This window comes from Cibotium barometz, chromosome 4 (assembly GCF_041138505.1).
Source record: "Cibotium barometz isolate CiBa-2024 chromosome 4, ASM4113850v1, whole genome shotgun sequence".
Classification (NCBI taxonomy): Eukaryota; Viridiplantae; Streptophyta; class Polypodiopsida; order Cyatheales; family Cibotiaceae; genus Cibotium; species Cibotium barometz.
The window spans coordinates 21,548,207-21,567,116 of record NC_141049.1 but is presented as its reverse complement, the minus strand read 5'-3'; the positions used below and the strand labels follow the sequence as shown (position 1 = coordinate 21,567,116).

Below are 18,910 nucleotides of genomic sequence, written 5' to 3'. Positions count from 1 at the left end.
AGTAGATGGAGACGAATTTGTTCCACTCTCTGCTGAAATATGTAGGTATGTAGGGATCACTGAAAAGAAAGCATGTTTTGTGTAGTGCTTTATGTCCTTGATTTTCAATTTCGAATGTATTTACCTCATGCTTGGTTTTCACCAAGAAGCATATAATGCTCCATGGCCATGATTTTCAAATTCACATGTAATTACCTCATGTTTGGTTTTCAGCAATATAAATATTTTTTTTGGGTGCATGTCTATTTTCTTGGTTCTATCAATAAAATTTCCTTCGTTTTTCGCTCATTTTTTTGGTATAGTTTTTAACCTTATAAATTGTAATGTTCAAAACAAAAATTTTAGTTTTTTTACCTTACATTCTAAGATTTTTAAACCTTACAAATTATAATGTAAAAACGAATATACACGACCAATAAAAAGCCTTTCACGTGCAAGAAAATGAAAGGCTTTCACCTTTCATTTTGTTGCGTGTGAAAGTCACAGATTTTTATCGCGTGAAAGTCTTTGTTTTTTCTTCCCTCAACGTACTTTGAAGTGACCGGTTTGTCTCTTTGTCTCTTGTGGTCGTGGATGTCTTCTCTATGCACGACTAAATACACGTGTCGTAATTGGTCGGTGTTGTGGGACTGGGGAGTGTGGTATCTCGCCTATAAATTTGAGGAGGTGTGTGTGTTTCTACACTTCCGAGTCCCGACACATTGTGTGCCACCTTCCAGAAGACTAGAAAAACGAATATACACCAACAAAAGAAAGCCTTTCACTTGTAAGAAAACGAAAGGCTTTGCTTTCACCTGCAAGAAAAGAAAACGAAAGGCCTTTCATTTTCTTGGGTGTGAAAGTCACAGATTTTTATCGCGTGAGAGTCTTTGTTTTTTCTCCCCTCTACTTTGAACTGACCGGTTTGTCTCTTGTGGTCGTGGATGTCTTCTCTTTTCCACGACTAAACACACGTCTCGTAATTGGTCGGCGTTGTGGGACTCGGGAGTGTGGTATCTCGCCTATAAATTTGAGGAGGTGTCGGAACAGAGAATCCAGAAGCCAATGAATAGTTACTAGAGTGTGTGTGTTTCTACGTCCCGACACATTGTGCGCCACCTTCCAGGAGACTAGAGTGTCTGTGTGTGTGTGAGACAGAGAGAGAGAGAGAGATGGAGTCGACATCTGCGCCAAGCGTCAAGCTCTCTTGTGACGCCGTGCCCCCTGCTGCTGCATCCGCCGCCAGTAGCTCACCTAGCTTGCGCGTGCCTGGTAATCATGAGCTCAGCTTCCGCATGCCGTCTCTGCGCTGCTCGTTCCCCTCACTGTTGCACCCAGAATACGAGGTGGTGAGGGAGCAGTGCGAGGGGTGGGTCCTTGGCGTGGCGCTGCCGCCCTCCGCCGCCGCCCGCCAGTTCGTGGTGGATTGCGTGCTGCCCCGTTTGCTCTGTCGAACCATACCCAAGGGCAGGCTAACACGCCTCATCCAGGTCACCAAGACTATCTCCTGGCTCTTTATCTCCGACACGGACGACGACCACCCCGATGCCCTGGGCTCCGACTACGCCGCCAGCGCACAGCGAGCGGACCTCGTGTTGGCGATCCTGCGCAAGGGTGATAATCATGAAGAGGATAAGCAACGGTTCGACCTTTCCCCATTGGCGGCTTGCAAGGCCATGAGCAAAAATAGAGCCGGGCTCGAGGCACTGGCCAAGGTGTGGGCGGAGGCGTGCAAGGACATGCCGGCTGGCCTCCGTGCCCGATTCACCGCCACCATGGCCGACTATTTCAACGGCGTCAAGGCGCAGGCAGCCTTCCGCAGCGTGCAACGCCTTCCGGACGTGGACGCCTACATGGACATCCGCCGCCAGGCCTCCTTTATCCTCCCTGCGTTCACCCTCGTGGAATATGCGCTCGAAATCGAGCTCGATGAGGCCACCTACGCCCACCCTCTTATTGGGCAGCTCCGCAACGCTGCCATGGACTACATGTGCCTTTGCAACGACCTTCTCTCATGTCGCGTCGAGATAGCGGTGGGCGACTACTTCAATCTCCCCTCCATCGTGTACAACACTGCCGACACAGCGTGCGCCACCTTCCAGGAGGCTGTCGACCGCGTCGTCCAAATGACAGAGGACCTGGATGCCCGTTGTGTTGATCTCTTCGCTATCATTCAGAACAGCCCCGCTCCCGCCCTCCAGCAACCCTGTGTGCGCACCTACCTAGACGCCCTGTCCTCTTGCATTTCCGGAACCCTCGCCTGGTCTCTTGAGACGGCCCGCTACCGCCAGTCTTACACCCGTGAAGGTTTCGTCGTCGACCCAGCCACCTAATATCACTGCTATAATATCACCGAATATCGCTACCCATACCTATTGTCTTCTGTTACCACATATCAATGTGCTACCGCCACATCTAGTTACGTCATTGCACTATATCAGTACATAACCAATTACTATGAATAGTCCAATACTTTATTGGATAAAATTAGGGTTCTGGTTTCAAGTGAAAAGTTTTAATACGTCTTCCTTTTTTAAAAGTAAAAAGTACGGGGGGACTTTACATTGCGTCTTGCATGATTGTCATGTCCCATGTCTACATCTCATCATCCAAATAAGGAAGCGATCCCAAACTACGTTGGTGCAATTAGGAACACTCTAGATTCATTAGCTTCGATGAACATATGTTGCAACTCGCTTTGCTCAAGTCATTATATGTTTAGGTACAATTGTTTGGAGTCATGATATTTTTCTTGTGTGTAGAGTAAGCTTAAAAAAGTGTGGGTGGGAGATGACATTCCGTTCCCTTCTATATAATGCATTATATTGTGCTCCATTGAGCTTTTTCTTATATTTTAGAGCTAGGCCTTAAGTCTCATGCGCTTAATTTGAGTCGTGCAACTAGCTCCCATTTTGTAATGTTCTTACCTGTAGATGATCACTTGAATTGGTTGATTCTGAAGTAAATGAGGAAATTCACTATAACAGAAAGAGGGGGTAGCTGCATTTATAGTGTGGCTTTTATAAAGGGAACTGGAATGCACAAACATGACACTACATAAGATTCTTTCACTTCTGCAATAAGACAAAGTGCCACTACAAGAAACTAACACATATGTGCAACAATAACTTGCCCACATACCACTCTAATCAATTAAAACTCCCTGCCAGCGGGTGGGTGAGTCTCATCTACTCCCACACCTAATTTTGGTAGGAGGTTTATAATTGATTCCTCACCAACTAGTGACTTGAAATTTTTGATGGTTGTGTGGTGCATCACATAATTTTCAACTCAACCACATCTCCCACAGATCCTATGAGTGAGTGGGTGAGTCTCATGTGCTCCCACACTCAACATTTTTAAACAAATCTGCAACACTAGATTTCCTTAAATACTCATAAGCTACCACACAACAATTGTTTACCACACCCCACAGAGTACTTAAGCAACAACTCCACTGCAAATCACAAACCTATGTGGTTATTCATGAATTTAAGGGTTTTTTTAAAGAAGGTTCTTTCCCATCACATGCGCATGTCTCCCACAAGAAGAAGTAAGAAAGAATTTGGTTTGTGTTTAGGGACCTTAGTGATGATGAACTCTCATGAGGTGAGAGAAAAAGAGCAAAAAGATAATTAAGCATAATTAAAACCTTGGAAAATTGACTGAAAGAGAAAGAGTCGAGAAAACCTGGTCGTGAGAGTACTTCTCTCCTTCTTGTATTCATTGAAGAGCCACCACCAAGTCTTCCGTGAAGATCTAAATCTTCCGTGAGCCTCTATTCACAACTGCTCACAGCCCTTCTTAATTTTGTTGTCCTCTATCAGTCTCCAACTCACCTAAAAAAGATGGATGACATAGTGTACAACAATGACGACTAATGCACTATAGCTCTCTCAATGTAGATAGAGCTGGGAGAGTACTGTCTAACACATAAAGATATGCAAAAGAAATTTTTTTCATACACAATTCATAATCATTGTAAAAGTTATCTTATATTAAGGCCCTATACTTAGCTTCACATCTCAAAGTGGACATTGTTGGCTACTTCTTGCTGATACATGAATCACCAAGATAAAACAAAGGCCACTACAATAGAATGAGGATTTTGGTAGCAAAAATAGCAGTGCTTTTATAACTAGAAGGGTACGAAGATGTTGGGCCTATATATATCGCTGCTATTTTCACTGAAACGGGTTCGTTGCTTAGCAATGAAACTAGTAGTGCTATTTCGTTGTTGAACTGTGACATTTCACTTTTGAGCAACGAAAGTACTGCATATTAAAATGTTGGGGCAGACTGGGGAGTCTGCACAGGACTCCCTAGTTTGCCCCATCTCTTTTTTTTCTAATATAGATGTTAATCCCATTTTGGATTAACAAGTATGCTCCTCCAATTGAGAAAATTAGCGTCTTGAAAAGGAACTATAAAAGTTGTACATTATGAGATATTGGCCACCCAAGGTCTTAGTTAAGTAAGATTTGGGTGCCCAAGTGTGAATAAGGGCCAAATGTATATAAGGCATTTTCTCATAATGAAAAGACACAATCCCTCTTTGTGCTATTGAGAGCTCTTCTTTGTGTCTTGAGAGAAAGATTGAGAGAGAGCATTCTATAATTTGTGCCTCTTCTATTCTTGTATGATTCATGCTTGTGTGGGAGAGTGAGAGAGAGTAATTGCCTTATGTGGTGACGGTGTGAGCGACTCTATGGTGACAGCTTGGAGGTGGATCTTGGAGGTTTGGAGATTAACAAGTGAGCTTGGAGGCCTCAAGGGACTCAAGTTTAAAGCATTGGTAAGTGCCCTATGATAGTTGTGTTCTATTGCTCTTCCTTTAGGTGAATGCATTGAGTTCCCTCTTGGAGATGTGGTAGAGCCCACAACATTTTTGGCACCACTGTGGGGAAAACACCTTTGGTTCTTTCTTCCTCTTGGAGTTTCAGATCCCTTGCATAAGATTCATGATTGTCTTTGACTTTTGGTAGTGCATTGTGTAGGAAATGAATGGATAAGATTTGTGCGAAAGTAAAAAATCGTGAGAAATTGGTTGTATTTGTTGTATATGTGTGTGGTGGAGTGATCTTACAATAGAGCGTCACTGTTTTTTCTAGTTTATTTTGATATTTGCATCACTGGAATCATCAACGTGAATGAGAAGGTTGGTGTTTTGTTTTTCTTCTTTTCAAAAATTCACAAAAATTAAAAAAAATAAGGAGCCATTGATTGTGCCTTGAACTTGTATTCCACTCCTTAGACGTGGCACAATCATTTTGGGAACTGCTGGATAAGTATTTTGCACATAGAATCACATTAGTTGACATGGGAAGTGGACTTAAACAAGGGGACAAATACCTAATACAATATGTGGAGCAAAACTTTCCACTATTAGGAGAAAAGCTGCCCAAAAGTATGTGGATGTGTTATGGGTTGCCTCACCTCCAAGAGAGAACTCTACACATTCATCTAATGGATAAGCAATAAAACACAACCGTCGTGGGGGGTGCTTACCAATGCTTGCATCATCTCGAGACCCTTGAGGCGTCCAAGCTCGCTTTGTAAAGCTCCAAACTCCAAGCTCCACCGCAACTCTATCACCGTGGAGTCACTCACACCATCACATAGACCAATCACACTCTCTCTCTCTCTCTCTCATACAAGCATAAAGACAGAAGAATGAAAGATGCACAATGCTAGAATGCTCTCACTCCTCACTCTCTCATAAGCACAAGGAGAGAGCTCTCAATTGCACAAAGGGGATTGTGTCCTTTTCATTATGAGAAAATGCATTATATACAATTGGCCCTTATTCGCACTTGGGTGCCCAAAACTTACTAACTAGGCCTTGAGTGGCCAATATCTCATAATGTACAACCTTATAGTTTCTTTACATGACACTTATTAATGTCCTCAATTGAGAATCATGTTGTTAATCCGAATGGGATTAACATTTTTCCCTTCCTGATGTAGGTTTTGTCCTCAGAAAACTTATTACCGAGGTCGGAAGACCTGGTCACCAAATTCATGTCGGTAGAAGTTGGGTCTGGACTGGAGTTTTCGGAGTGTTCGATGGAATGCCAAGTGGAACTTCCCGAAGCCGGTGTCGATCATGTCTTCAAATGTCAGATGCATATAAGCTAGAAAACATCTTAAAAGCGATGGTAATACAACAACATCCCTCTGTCTGAAGACCCTTTGTTCATGTCGAACTATAGATGCTGTGCCAATAACTTCATGAACCTAACACTGGCCACAATTGCAAGGTTATGTATTTTGTGCCAAGCCTTGATCGAGGCCAGTAGTTGCTGTCTTTGTTCTTAAATCATCTCAAATGTTGTTGGATTGAGAATATAGAAAAGTTGTAATAGACATGAGAATCCCTGTTTTTGGCATCCTTGAGCTCCAGCGGTGTCCACCTTCTCTTGATAGGCATGTATAGTCGATCCACGCACATTGTTGGCTGTGCACTCATGTAAACTCTGCTGTATTCAGGCACTGTAAAAATTATTGTCTCCATGTAGGTTGGACTCCAAAATCTCGCAATTGTGGTGCTTCTTTATTTGTGTGAATGGTGGTGTATCCACTTCTGGCGCATAAGATGTCGCTTCCTTCATTTTCTGTAACAATAGCTGATCATGAATGTGACTACGTGAATTTCCAGCAAGTCAAAGAGATGAGGGTTTGCTAGCTTTGTGTGTTTTGCAACATTGGCCTACAAAGTTCCTTCCCCTGCCGCCCTAACGGAAGTAATTCTGGAGGTGTGGCACGAAGAGGATATAGCACATAGTGTTGTGTTGTGGGTGTGACTACCGAATAAAGTTCTGGTAGAATCTGGCGGGTGCAATCGAAAGGACTAATCTACATCAGCACTTTGAACATGAGTGTCGGATGTAATAGTGGATTGCCTTGTTGGATAAACTCCTCATATTCGGCAGCTTTCAAGGAATCCAAAACATTTTGTTCAGTATAAGGCACAACATTATCAAGTGGAGGCAGATTACGTACCTCTTCAGGTTGTCGTGGTGGAGATGGGATAGGTGCCAATACCTTCTCGGGTGCGAGAGTGTTAGTGGAAAAATCTAATTTTGGTGGAGAGAAGGAAGAGTAGATACATTTAGCTTGGGAAGAGGTAGTAGGTGGTGCGCTAGGATAAGGATTAGGTAGCCTACTGGCGATATTAGAATATACATGGTAAGTGTTCTTGAAAAATGAAGATGGACCCTCATCTTTGCCTTTGTAAGATTCCTCCTCAGCCTCTCAAAATGTCCAGCATATTCTCCTGTAATCAATTCCCTCTTCAGAAATATAAGAGATCTTGTCTCTGCCTGTTTTGGCATAGAGAGAGAAAATATTCTAGAGAGAGAATATTCAGATTTTGAATATTTTTGGATAGAAAAATATCTCATCTTATTAAAATGAATTCCCTTGAAACAGAAATTTAGAAAGAATTTTCCAATGGGCAATTGGAATTAATTGGAAATGGGTGTAAAGGACCTTAGCCTAAGAGTCTAGATTTTCAAAAATTTTAGATTATGGTCCAATTAAGGTTCCTTTGGGCCAATAGCATCAATCCATGTGTAGGGAGGAGATAAATCCAATTTGTAAAAGAAGATACCCAAAAATGAGTAAATGCTCACATAAGGTGAAGAGTTGACTATGTACAAGGTTTATTAGTAAGAAACTATGAGTAATATAAAAAATATGAGATATTTTGGGTATCCAAAAATGAGTAAATGCTCACATAAGATGAAGAGTTGAAAATGTACAAGGCTTATTAGTAAAAAACTATGAGCAATATTAAAAATATGAGATATTTTAGGTATAATAATTCCATTTTGACACATATGTAAGGAAGGGGAGTCCATTAAAGGAGGTGCATATTTCACATGCTTGAATGAGTTTTAAACTCAAAATTAATGTGATATTTGTATCTCTCCTCTCTCTTGAATCAAACCAAATCAAAATGGAACCAAATCGAATCAAAAAGGAACCAAACTAGATCCAAATCTGGTCCAAATTCAACCAAACTGAATTTGGAAAATTCTAGAATTCAGTTAGCTTTGGTTAGAGCTTCCCTCTCCTATAAATAGAACATGCGTCCTTTGAAAAAAATAGAAGAATTTTACTATATTAGAGTTATGCTGAAATAATGCTAATTTCTACTATTCTCTAAAATTCTCTCCAAATTGAAGAAATTGGAGCTTCCCTCTTTCTCCAATCCCCATTGGTGGCTCCATCAACATACTTAACCAATTGATTGGTTGGGGGCCTCTACCGTGAACAAAGAATCAAGCAAATTGTAAGGTAAATGGTGAATTTTGATCTTTTCTATAATTTCTCGTCAAATATTCTTTACGTCTCAAAAAGTATTAACATTGCTATTTTGGTGATGTTCATTTTTTATTATCAAGGCAATTGCTCTCAAACATACCTTTTATTATTCACACATTTTTTATCTTCATGGCACTCTCTCCATGGGTGAATATTGCTATTATTAATGGTTATTCTTGTGGTCATTGCTCTATTCCTATTTTTCAAGGCCATGGTTTTCCTAGCTGGGAGGCAAAGATGACTTTGATTCATGAAGGTGATGATCTTTCTAACAATGTATATGGTTATTCTCCATGTCCTCATCGACCTATTGACGTTGCTAGTTCACTTGTTACTGGCAAATATTTTCATCTGAGTCAACAAAGAAAGATAAGGCTGTGGTATATTTTGTCTACTCTTCATGATTCTCTTATGTTGAATGTATTTAATCTTCCCACTTCTAACAATATTTGAAAATATATTTCTACTTCTAAGAAGAAATCTATCACCAAAACTCTTCACTTGCGTAATATGATGGACGAGTTGGATTACAAAGTTTCTACCCCCATATTGAATCATTCAAAGAAATTATTAATCAACTTGCTAGTACTAGTGCTCCTATTGCACAACCTCAACTTGTTGCCGAGCTCCTTCACACTATCAAAGATAAAAAATATGCTAATATTATCACGATTCTTTGTAACAAAGATGGTATTGATTTTCCTTGCATATCTCTTATTAAATATTCACAGCATCATGAATGACATATAGAGCCCTCTGTAGATGCTCTTCTTACACGTCATTGAGATTCTTGTGAGGCTACTCTTCTTACCTCCAAAAAGTGCCCCTTTTCACCTTTCCTCATGGTGTGAATCACTTTTCTAGTGGAGGATGCTCTAATCGACAATATGTTTCTAACAAGTATTGCAATTATTGTCACAAAAAGGAACATTACGAATCTGATTGTTTTGGCAGATTACATGATATGAAGAACATGAGATCTCTTACTCGAGTAAGAGACCAACCACAAGTCTACCTATGTGATATACATATTGTGGTTGAACAAATCATACCACTTCTCAATGTCTAAAGAAAAAGTATGATGATGAACGTAATCAAGCTTATGATATTGATCACGAGAAGGTGAATCGTGTTAACCACCATATTTCATCAGATTAAAGTGCTTCTTGTTTGTGATGGTGCTACACTTACAGTTGATTCTGGTTCCACTACATGACATATCAAGCTCAATGGCTTCATAAATATCATACTTTACCAATCAAGAAGATGGTTTATCTAGCTAATGATACTACATGGTTATGGGTATTGGTGACCTTTCAGTGATCTTTACTTGGGAACACACTCCTTTACTTGAGTTTTGCGAGGTGTTTCTAATCTTCACAACACAATCTTTTATTAGTTTCTCGTTTTTTGGGATCTTGGTTTATTTATTGGTTTTGACCATACTCAATGTTGACTTGAGAAGGATGGACATACGATAGCAAGTGCGTCTCGTCGAGGTAATCTATTTGAGATTTCATTAACAGATGATGTAGCTAATGTTGTAACTTCACCAAGCAATCATGATAGCAAACTCTGGCATTCTCGACTTGCCCATGCGGAATTCTCAAAAATTCATGATTTGTATCTTTTTGAATTAGTGCATGGTCTTCAATTGAAGCCTCACTCAACTCTTGGTGTATGTGAACATTGTGCTTTGGGCAAACATCACCGAAAACCTTTTATATCTTCAACTTCTCATCACTCTCAAGATCTATTAGAGCTTATTTATACTGACATTTGTGGTCCATTCCCTCCATCCTACTCCAAATTGCTATTTCCTTACATTTATTTATGATTTTTATTGATTTGCACACATTTTTTTTAACGACATAAATAAGAAGTTCTCAATGTATTTCAACGATACCACGAATATATTGAACTTCAAACTGGTTAGGCTATTAAAACTATATGAAGTGACAATGGTGGAGAATACATATCCAATGATTTTGAAGAATATTGTGATGTTAATAGCATTCATTTCATGAACTCACTATCCCCTACTCTCCTCAGCAAAATGGAGTTGCTGAGTGTAAAAATTGGATAGTAATCAATGCCATGAGGTGTCTTCTATTGAAGCCGGTCTATCAAAGATGTTTATGGCAAAGGTAGTTCTTATGGAAGTTTATGCTCAAAGTTATTTACCTACAAATGCTCCTTCTAGTGATATTCCCATTGCAAGTTGGACAAGTACAACCCACTCTATCTCCCATTTACGTGTCTTTGGTTGCATTGCCTATATTCATGTTCCTAAAGAGACACAAACAAAGATTGATCCTCCTGGTGGTAAGAAGGTCATTTTCATTGGGTATCTTGATAATGCCAAAGGCTATGAGTTTTATGATCCTATCTCTAATAAGAAGGTCACTTTAAGTCGTGATGCAATTTTTGATGAGCATACTATGGGTGGTGAATGGTCCATTGACACATTTGATGATTCACAAACCATTCTAACATCTTTTCATTTTCTGACCAATGAATCTCATATTATTGATTCTCAAGTTCATGTCTCTGTCCCATCCTCTTCATTGGATTGTGACAAAAATAGCCGTGACATTGATATCTACATTAACCTTTGTACTGAAGATGAACATGCTTCTCATACACTCATGATGACATTAAATTTGATGCCATGTCCCCCTATTACGTACGAGCAAGCTACTTCTTCTCCACAAAAGGATCAGTGGTGGCAAGATTCTATGCAAGCCTAGTATCATTAACTATTACACCATCTTCTTCTCCACAAGATTCTATGCAAGCCTAGTATCATTAACTATTACACCATCTCTTACCTTTTAAGGCACAATAGACTACCAAAATTCAAGTGACAAAATAGGGCATGCCATATCTCTACATCTGATTTTGTCTTTTTCTTTCAAGGATTAACAAAACATGATGACAAAGGAAAACAACCAATGGTGGATGAAAAAAATGCAGAATCAAAACCTTCCATACACTTTCCCACTAGAAAAGAAAACTAGGTTTTTTGAAGTATCAGTCAAAGTTGTCATAGAGAATGGGGATATTAAATTATCATGTTGGGAACCTTTAGAGGAATTTGTTAGGATGGAGTGTTTGAAAGGACTTTTTGCAATTAAAAAAGGTGGAACCTTATACCACTTGCATTTTCAGATGGTTATCAGTATAATGGCACCCTCCCTCATAAGCATAGGGAAAATAATAAAAAGATATTTAGGTTGGGATATGTTTAAGCTCGATGGAGGATTGGTAATATGTAGAGGACTTAAACAGATAAAAATGCACACCTTTGAAGGTATGGTGGATTATTGTATGAAAGACTTGCAAAAGGCTCACTTTAAGTTCTTTTCACATAAGATATCTGTTGGTGAAGAAATAACAAGAGGAAGACAACTATACGCTTTATATGGCCAGGTGGACTGAAAGAATAAAGTCTATTTGTCACAGTCATTCTTTTTGAAAGAGCATATATATACATGGATAATTACATTACAAATAAATTGGGTGCATCATTGCAAAGTACACTGCTAAAAATGGTTCGCATTGGAAAGTACTACCCAACCGTGTCTTGGATAATTCCAAAGATGGGCTCAGGCATGAGCAAAAAAAGGTCTGTTGCTGTACGGAAGGTAATGAAAGTCCCTCACCTAACACATTGCATAGATATAGAAGAGATATTTCTCTTCGATACTCGTCCTAAAAGATACTTCCACCCTGTAAATACAAGAGAGGAAACAGATAATGTAGAGGAAGAAAATGACGATTCTGAAAGGAGAGTAAGAAATGCAAGAAAAATACAATAGTGCACCAGGCAGTCGAGCGAATCCTATAGCAATCGATGATGATAAAGAGCTGGCATCTCCTCATGATTACAACACATCTTATTTATCACTCTGGAAAAGGGCATACAAATTCAAGAAAGCCATAGTAGATGGAGACGAATTTGTTCCACTCTCTCCTGAAATATGTAGGTATGTAGGGATCATCGAAGAGAGGAAGCATGTTTTGTGTAGTGCTTCATGTCCTTGATTTTCAATTTCGAATGTAATTACCTCATGCTTGGTTTTCACCAAAAAGCATATAGTGCTCCATGGCCTTGATTTTCAAATTCACATGTAATTACCTTATGTTTGGTTTTCAGCAATATAAATATTTTTTTGGGGTGCATGTCTATTTTCCTCGTTCTATCGCTAAAATTTCCTTCGTTTCCCGGTCTTTTTTTTGATATAGTGTTTAAACTTACAAATTGTAATGTTCAAAACAAAAATTTTAATTTTTTTACCTTACATTCTAAGATTTTTAAACCTTACAAATTATAATTTAAACCTTACATTCTAAGATTTTTAAACCTTACAAATAATAATTTAAAAATAAATATACACCACCCAAAAAATTAATTAATACATTCGAGTGAATATACACAAAAAAAAAGCCTTGCACGTGCAAGAAAACAAAAGCCTTTCTTCCGCGCAAGAAAACGAAAGGCCTTTCATTTGCTTGGGTGTGAAAGGCACATATTTTTATATTGTGAAAGTCTTTGTTTTTTCTCCCCTCGACGTACTTTGAAGTGACCGGTTTGTCTCTAAATTCAAGAAAGCCATAGTAGATGGAGACGAATTTGTTCCACTCTCTGCTGAAATATGTAGGTATGTAGGGATCACTGAAGAGAAAGCATGTTTTGTGTAGTGCTTTATGTCCTTGATTTTCAATTTCGAATGTATTTACCTTATGCTTGGTTTTCACCAAGAAGCATATAATGCTCCATGGCCATGATTTTCAAATTCACATGTAATTACCTCATGTTTGGTTTTCAGCAATATAAATATTTTTTTTGGGTGCATGTCTATTTTCTTGGTTCTATCAATAAAATTTCCTTCGTTTTTCGGTCATTTTTTTGGTATAGTTTTTAACCTTATAAATTGTAATGTTCAAAACAAAAATTTTAGTTTTTTTACCTTACATTCTAAGATTTTTAAACCTTACAAATTATAATGTAAAAACGAATATACACCACCAATAAAAAGCCTTTCACGTGCAAGAAAATGAAAGGCTTTCACCTTTCATTTTGTTACGTGTGAAAGTCACAGATTTTTATCGCGTGAAAGTCTTTGTTTTTTCTTCCCTCAACGTACTTTGAAGTGACCGGTTTGTCTCTTTGTCTCTTGTGGTCGTGGATGTCTTCTCTATGCCACGACTAAATACACGTGTCGTAATTGGTCGGTGTTGTGGGACTGGGGAGTGTGGTATCTCGCCTATAAATTTGAGGAGGTGTGTGTGTTTCTACACTTCCGAGTCCCGACACATTGTGCGCCACCTTCCAGAAGACTAGAAAAACGAATATACACCAACAAAAGAAAGCCTTTCACTTGTAAGAAAACGAAAGGCTTTGCTTTCACCTGCAAGAAAAGAAAACGAAAGGCCTTTCATTTTCTTGGGTGTGAACGTCACAGATTTTTATCGCGTGAGAGTCTTTGTTTTTTCTCCCCTCTACTTTGAACTGACCGGTTTGTCTCTTTGTCTCTTGTGGTCGTGGATGTCTTCTCTTTTCCACGACTAAACACACGTCTCGTAATTGGTCGGCGTTGTGGGACTCGGGAGTGTGGTATCTCGCCTATAAATTTGAGGAGGTGTCGGAACAGAGAATCCAGAAGCCAATGGTGTGTGTGTTTCTACGTCCCGACACATTGTGCGCCACCTTCCAGGAGACTAGAGTGTCTGTGTGTGTGTGAGACAGAGAGAGAGAGAGATGGAGTCGACATCTGCGCCAAGCGTCAAGCTCTCTTGTGACGCCGTGCCCCCTGCTGCTGCATCCGCCGCCAGTAGCTCACCTAGCTTGCGCGTGCCTGGTAATCATGAGCTCAGCTTCCGCATGCCGTCTCTGCGCTGCTCGTTCCCCTCACTGTTGCACCCAGAATACGAGGTGGTGAGGGAGCAGTGCGAGGGGTGGGTCCTTGGCGTGGCGCTGCCGCCCTCCGCCGCCGCCCGCCAGTTCGTGGTGGATTGCGTGCTGCCCCGTTTGCTCTGTCGAACCATACCCAAGGGCAGGCTAACACGCCTCATCCAGGTCACCAAGATTATCTCCTGGCTCTTTATCTCCGACACGGACGACGACCACCCCGATGCCCTGGGCTCCGACTACGCCGCCAGCGCACAGCGAGCGGACCTCGTGTTGGCGATCCTGCGCAAGGGTGATAATCATGAAGAGGATAAGCAACGGTTCGACCTTTCCCCATTGGCGGCTTGCAAGGCCATGAGCAAAAATAGAGCCGGGCTCGAGGCACTGGCCAAGGTGTGGGCGGAGGCGTGCAAGGACATGCCGGCTGGCCTCCGTGCCCGATTCACCGCCACCATGGCCGACTATTTCAACGGCGTCAAGGCGCAGGCAGCCTTCCGCAGCGTGCAACGCCTTCCGGACGTGGACGCCTACATGGACATCCGCCGCCAGGCCTCCTTTATCCTCCCTGCGTTCACCCTCGTGGAATATGCGCTCGAAATCGAGCTCGATGAGGCCACCTACGCCCACCCTCTTATTGGGCAGCTCCGCAACGCTGCCATGGACTACATGTGCCTTTGCAACGACCTTCTCTCATGTCGCGTCGAGATAGCGGTGGGCGACTACTTCAATCTCCCCTCCATCGTGTACAACACTGCCGACACAGCGTGCGCCACCTTCCAGGAGGCTGTCGACCGCGTCGTCCAAATGACAGAGGACCTGGATGCCCGTTGTGTTGATCTCTTCGCTATCATTCAGAACAGCCCCGCTCCCGCCCTCCAGCAACCCTGTGTGCGCACCTACCTAGACGCCCTGTCCTCTTGCATTTCCGGAACCCTCGCCTGGTCTCTTGAGACGGCCCGCTACCGCCAGTCTTACACCCGTGAAGGTTTCGTCGTCGACCCAGCCACCTAATATCACTGCTATAATATCACCGAATATCGCTACCCATACCTATTGTCTTCTGTTACCACATATCAATGTGCTACCGCCACATCTAGTTACGTCATTGCACTATATCAGTACATAACCAATTACTATGAATAGTCCAATACTTGTACACAGCTCCATGGAGGAAATAAGTGGTGTGGCAGGGACAGTACGGTCGCCCTGCAGGGTGATGACTCTACCTCCATGCTCAAAACATAGCGTATTATGTAAGTAATTCCGAGCTAGACTAGGGCCCAAGCCATACAGCCACTCCCTGCCTAGATATACGTCTGCTCTGGCTAAGTGCATGACCTGAAAGTCAAGCGGAGCCTTGTAGTCCTGCATAGATAATGGGACTCCCAATACTACGGTATTCCATACCGTTTTGTCATATCCGTTGGCTAGGCCAACAGTATACTCATGATCACTCTGGGTCTCAGTCAATCCCAATTTCTTGACTAACGAGTAGTTCAAGAAGTTGTGACTAGCTCCATCATCAATAAAAACTGTGACTCTACGGCCACCTATGGTGCCATACATGCGCACCATGTCATGCAGACCTACAGTAGGCTGCCACATCGCTGGTGTCACTGAACAAGCGTGATGCTCATCACAATGACACACTGTCACCTCTCTGAACTCTGCGGAACTGAGAGGGAGTCTCTGCACTGTATGCAACTGCCTAGAAGATTTACCATCTTTTTTGGGCTCGTTGCCACTCGTGCTGGCTTTAGGCTTTGGACACTCAGCCTTCGTGTGTCCTACTTCATTGCAATTAAAGCAGCGATTTTCCTTTCGCGCTTTAATATATTGCTCTTTCTTTTGGTTTTCGGTGTCTCTTTTTTTTCTGGATGGTCGCGGTTTTTTAGACCAATGACCACCCTGTCCTTCCTGGTCCGTCCTATCCCCTTGTTTTTCACTGCGGAACCCTTTTCTTTTGAGGCCTGACCTCCTCTTTTCACTACCCTCGGCCCTGCTAGAACCACCACGCGCACTACGGCGCTTGATGTCATCGAATATCTGTGCATATTGAATTGCCTCTGCTAAGTCTTTAGGCTGTAGGGGTTCTACGTACTCAAGGTAATCATCTTTGAGGCCTCTCTTAAAGCCCCGCAATGTTTGGAATGCATCGATTCCTTTTAACTTGAGTACTATCTCCCTGTAGTTTGAGATGTACTGAGTTAGGGATTTGTTCTCCATCGAGCACTTGTCCCATAACTCCCAGCTTCTCTCTGCCTCATTAACAGGCAAAAATTCTTTTTGAAACATTGTTTCAAATTTCATCCAAGTGGCAGGGCGAGTTGTCAGACTCATCCACCACTTGTACGCTTTGCCGGTTAAAGAGAGGCTAGCCTCTACGAGCTGTATACGGCTAGGCTGCTGTCGCAGCGTGTGCAAATCTGACCACTTCGCTAGAAACATATTGACTGAGTCCTTGTTTCTCTCCTTTTCCTCGCCACCAAAACTAGGCGGCTTTAAGTCTTTTAACAACGACGAAGCTGTCGCTACGGACGGCCCCGCAGGCGCATCGGCCTGTACTCCTGCAACCACTGGCGAGGCTACGCTCACCCGTGCTGTAGGAGCTCGGCTACCACGAGGAGTCGGAGTACTAGCCGAGGCGGCTGTCAGTGCATCTAACCGTGTGGAGATGCTCTGTAGCATCGTGACTAAATCAGCCTGGACTTTACCCATAGTATTCAATTTGGCATTAAGATATTTAAACAGTCCACTAGAGAGCTCCGTCTCTGTCACGACATCAGCAGGGTCCAGTAGGTCATAGTCATCGTCGTCATAATCTAAGAGGTCCTCCTCGGTCCCCTCGGCGACGTCAGTGTTCATGTCCTCTGGCTCATCGGCCAGAAAGGGGTCATCAGCCAATGCGGCCGCTGCGGGCTCGCTGGGTCCTAAGACGGGGTCAATAGACGAGGAGGGCGCTGGCGGATCACGAGTGATCGATAAGCGCGCTCCGGACCGAACAACGGTCGGGCGTGTACGGCCTGACAATTCGGTCGGGGTCGAACCCGCGACCGAGGACAAGAGACTAGAAAAACCTAGAGAAGTAGAAGGCGGTGGAGACACACTACGCATTGCAGACATTTTAATTCTTGCAAAAATAATGCGAGAACTCGGAAATTACTAAAAAAAACGCTAATAAAAATGAGCAATGGTGGAGAGAGAATAATAGTCACCCCCCTTTACGGTCGCCTGTCGATTTGTTGCGTTGCGAGCCTCTACAAGGACGCTTCCGGGATGCTCCGATCCACGAGAAAATATGCCTGCAACTCATAACAAAAATTAACTCCGGAAACACTTATCCCTTGTCGGGATTATTTCTTACGGGAATGATTCTCCTTCCCAGCCGAGAGAGAAAGGGTCTTTGAATTTTCTGATTTTCATTTTTTTCAAATTGAATAATGAAAAAAAATATATATATATAAAAAAATGATTTTTTTTCTTTTTTTTTCTTTTCCTTTTTTTTTTTGGGCTTGTCCCTGGTCGTTGGTGGGCGTCTGGCGTGTGCTGGGCATTTATCGCCGGCTGTGTGGTGGCCGCCGCCGCTGGCCGCCCATGGCTGGCCTGGCTGGCTGGCTGGCCGCCGCCGCCGCTGGCCGGCCTGGCTGGCTGGCCGCCGCCGCTGGCCGCCATGGCTGGCCGCCTGGGTACCTTCAGACATAGCGGCGAAAAGACTTTTGCATGACCTCACACTCAATGCGGTGCTCCTGCGCCTCCCTTTTGACGCGTTTCTTCGCTCACTCAACGCGGTGTATAGCAGGCGCGCGCTACTATGGTTTTGATTCTCCACGCAGCACAACGGTGTGTGTAGGGGCTGCTGTTCGCTTCCCCCCGCACACCGCATTCACGCATCTCGTGGGGCTAGCCGGGCTGGTCTTTGCCGCCCCACCCCCACACACACAGGCCACACACTGAGTTTCAGCTACCTGTTGCAGCCTAAGCTACTCTGTTTCGCCGCCTCACACACGGAGTTGCAGCTTCGGCTGGATATGTGTTTCGCCGCCCCATCACACACAGGGCTGGTCGTGGGGGTGGTCTGCGCCCCAGGGCTTGCTGGGGCTGGCTGGTTTTTGCCGCCCCACCCCCCACACACACCGGTTTCGTGGGGTTAGTCTGCGCCCCCCCCACCTCAACACACAGGCATTTTCTTTTGAAAACCTTCAACGCACAGTTTTTCAAATCGATTCAACGCAGAAAAAAAAATGAAAACAACACATTTTGCTTACCTCGATGCTGTGTGTGACGGGGAGAGAGAATGAGAGAGAGAGAGAAAGAGTTCTTCCCTTTAAGAGTCTTGGCCCTCCTTTCTCCACACATTCCCTTGTGGAGATAAGGGTGAGGAGATTGTGGATGAAAACCACCGAGTGGGCTCCGGTCCCCCCGTTCGCGCGCGCGGACTCTCACGATCCCTTCGAACCATGCTCTGATACCAGTGTTAGATATCCGTAACGCCGCTACGGGCGTTACCACGAGAGGGGACGGCCTCTGGCTCACCACCCAGCCATAGAGGAAGAATAAGGATTGCCCCTCATCCCCCAGGCTATATAGTGTGTGGCCTGTCGTCCACACTAGCCTGGCCGCCCATGACTCCGCATGGGCGTCCTCTCCCACTGAACCCCGGATATAGCCATCCGGTCTGCCGCGTCGGTC

General features: G+C 43.1%; 2 protein-coding genes across 2 annotated transcripts; both read left to right on the top strand.

The window, feature by feature from the left end:
- Positions 1–1,151: 1,151 nt before the first annotated feature.
- On the top strand, positions 1,152–2,312 carry LOC147639029 (microbial Terpene synthase-like protein 13). Its single transcript, XM_086793294.1, has one exon. It carries the CDS (start codon positions 1,152–1,154, stop codon positions 2,310–2,312), a length of 1,161 nt encoding a protein of 386 aa, XP_086649420.1.
- An 11,759-nt stretch (positions 2,313–14,071) lies between these two features.
- LOC147639028 (microbial Terpene synthase-like protein 13) lies at positions 14,072–15,232 on the top strand. Its single transcript, XM_086793283.1, has one exon. It carries the CDS (start codon positions 14,072–14,074, stop codon positions 15,230–15,232), a length of 1,161 nt encoding a protein of 386 aa, XP_086649409.1.
- Positions 15,233–18,910: the final 3,678 nt, after the last annotated feature.